Source organism: Crocodylus porosus, unplaced genomic scaffold (genome assembly GCF_001723895.1).
Source record: "Crocodylus porosus isolate Cpor-Errol unplaced genomic scaffold, CroPor_comp1, whole genome shotgun sequence".
In the NCBI taxonomy this organism is placed as follows: domain Eukaryota; kingdom Metazoa; phylum Chordata; order Crocodylia; family Crocodylidae; genus Crocodylus; species Crocodylus porosus.
In genome coordinates this window covers 18,007,895-18,010,797 of record NW_017728932.1, presented here as the reverse complement: position 1 = coordinate 18,010,797, position 2,903 = coordinate 18,007,895, and the positions used below count along the sequence as shown (strand labels likewise).

The 2,903-nt window shown below is 54.5% G+C and overlaps 1 protein-coding gene across 2 annotated transcripts in view; it reads right to left on the bottom strand.

Annotated features, from left to right (window-relative positions):
- MYO1C (myosin IC) overlaps window positions 1-2,903 on the bottom strand; it is an 85,405-nt gene that overhangs the window by 3,413 nt on the left and 79,089 nt on the right. For both annotated transcript variants that reach the window (XM_019545879.1, XM_019545880.1), the window contains exons 29-30: window positions 1,390-1,460; window positions 642-739 (exon numbers count right to left, since the gene is read on the bottom strand). In XM_019545879.1, the coding sequence (XP_019401424.1) occupies window positions 642-739; window positions 1,390-1,460 (169 nt within the window). The remainder of the gene's footprint in view (window positions 1-641; window positions 740-1,389; window positions 1,461-2,903) is intronic.

The following is a 2,903-nucleotide window of genomic DNA, read 5'->3' as shown; positions in this document are numbered from 1 at the left end:
ACCCCAGCTGACTTCCTGCCCTTTGGGCAGGGGGCTGGACTCGATGATCTCCCGAGGTCCCTTCCAGCCCTGATGTCTATGGAATCTATGATAATGCAGTGATCATACGTTTGCGTAACCACACCCCCCGCAATGTATTTACATTAAAACACACCAAACAACTGTTGTTACATGAGCAAACCAATTTGCATTGTTAAACACAAACACAACAGTGTAGCCCTCCAGTACATTCAGTTGTTAAACATGCATACAACCCCATTGTATTTGCACTGTGTATGCATTAAAAACACTGAGCTGTATCTCTGTGATTGTGTATTTTTATCACTGAAAAATTATTTTGTCTGTTAACTGCTGTGCGTACATCAGATGATGTCACAGGTATCAAGTACCGGTAAGCAACACACACCAATCACTTTGTTAAGATGAGGTTTGTGAGGATGTCAACTGTGATGCTTGTGGAGAGTTTTCTCAGGACTTTGGAAGCTACTGTGGGTGATGGAAGCAGCAACAGGAGCCCCACAGAGCAGTGATTTACCAGGAAGGGAAAAGGTCACTAAAGGACAAAGCCTGCAGTGAAGGGAAGGGCTCTGGCACCAGGACCAAGTCAGAGTTTCTGCTTAGTTTCTTCTTCCTTTACTCACCTGCCTTGATTAATATTGACGTTGTCGACTTTGTCAGCACTCATCGCCATTTTGGTTAGTGTTTCAATTGCATGATCACTTTGTAGTACAACGTCCCCCTGAAAAAGCCACACATGGTCTTCACTCGCACAAAATGCATTTCACCAGCATTATTTTCAAAGTCCATGACAGTAACAGAGAAAAAGCTGCTATTGGTGCAAGTTAGGCAAAAGATGCCTAGCGCAGTACAAATTCCACAAATGCAGACAATGGCCGCCTCGTTACTGACACCTTTTTAGGTGCTTGAGGACTAGGCGCAGGGCCAAATGGGTGGCTGGAACAACCTTCAGGGAATTTGCCCTGTAGCACACCACTTGGGATAACAGGTGAGAAGAAACGCTGCTCAGAGACTTCACTGATCAAACCCAAGTGAGAAATGGGGAGCTTCAGCTCTCCTCTTAGCACTCAGGCTAGGGCTGATTTCATAGCTCAAGTAGCGGGCTTTTTGCCTGTGCTCTCCCCCAAGTGCCACTCCGATCGCCGTCCCCTGCCCACCTGGCTGCTGTTTTCTGCCCCCTGCCCTAGCGGTCAGTGCTGCCTGCTTCCTCCCTCTTCTGATGTGCCCCGCAGGTTGGTCACCTCTGTCCTAGCTCTCTGAGATACTCTCCTCTTCTCCCCACCTTGCTGGACTTTCATTTTTTCCATGAAACTTAGACTTGCACCTTACTGGAAAAGTCAAGCATGAACAGCAGAGAAGAGCATGTGCTACCTTCTGTTTGTTATCTTCACAGTGCACATGGAGCACGAACAAGTTGTCACTCAGGCTGCTGACGGAGATGCCTGCAAAACAGAGAGGCCATTAGACTCCAGCACAGTGCTCAGCCTTTCAGAGTGGTTCCCCAGTGGGCTGTAGCTTGGGCTAGTCCCATGGGGGAGGGGAGGGAAAGGGAGGGGAGGGTGGAGGGAAAAATGGCTGCCAGTGTGGAAGGCAGGGAGAGGGCAAGAGAGCTTACACCTGCCACAGAGTAAGCTCCCATACAGTGTCATACTCCCAGAAAAAAGCACCTCATCCATGGCTTCAGGGTGTTTATAGCTTAATTTTTCCCGTGACCCACTCCTCCCTTTCATTAAAGTCCATGCACTCCAGTGAGCAACTCTCAGGGACCCAGCCCAGCTCTCAAACTGTTGTTGTCATATGGATATTTTTTAAAAAGTTGGCAACTATGGCGGTAGGAGACTGCATGAGGCCAGGACTAGAATAATGCGGTGCAACTGCTGACCCGGATGAGACGGGAAGAAAAGGACCTTGCTTCCACACCCTCTGCTCCATGTCCTCAGCAGTGCTGTAGGAGTGGCAATGTGGGGCTGTGGCAAATGAAGCCAAAGAAAGAGCTTGCACCCAAGGGCCGAGGCCAGTTATGACTGCAGTGCACGAGCCAAGGGCTGATCTGGAGCAGGATCAGTCTACTATGATAAAAGCCTATGTCTGTCTGTCTGTCTGTCCCTAACGCTTTTGCCCAACCGCGCGTGCCACCAACTGGCTGTGGGGCACGGCTAGACGAGTTCAAGTGGGAGCCCCCCCGCCCGCAGCCCCAGTGTGGCTCCCCACCCCCAGCTCTTGTCACCCGCATCCCCGCTCCTCTCCAGCGCCGGATCACGGTCCGGACGGTTGTCTGGGATTCCCCTGGGCTCTGGGTGGGAGCGGCCAGTACACACAGACACGCCTGCAGCCCCACGGGACCCCGGAGCACAGGGGAACCGCGGACATGGGCAAGGCTGGTCGCCTGTTCTGCAGCAGGGAAAAGTGCGGGGGGCTGAGTGGCCAGGAGCTGCTGCCCGGGGAGGGGAGGGGGCTGTGGCCGGGCTCCCACTGGGCACTGCAGCCCCATCCCAGGGTCTCCCCTCCGCTCCCCTCAGCCTGCACCGGGGCCGGACACAACCCACCACCGCCTGCGTAAATCGGAGCCGCCATGCTCTGGCCCAGGCACGGTGGGCACAGCCGGGGCCTCTGGCAGGGCTGGGGGCCAGGGGGCTGCAGGGCGAGAGTGAAGGGCATCGGGGGGGGCACCAGCAGGGACAGAGGGTGGGGGGCTGTGGGTTGGGAGTGAGGGGCACCTAGATGGGGGCAGGGGACTATGGGTCGGGAATGCAGGGCACTGGGCAGTGCCATGGGTTTGTGGGTCAGGAGTGAGGGGCTCCAGAAATGTGGGTTGGGGGGCTGCAGGTTGGGAGTGAGGGGCACCATCATGGCCCAGGGGGGCAGGGTACTGCAGCTTGGTGAGT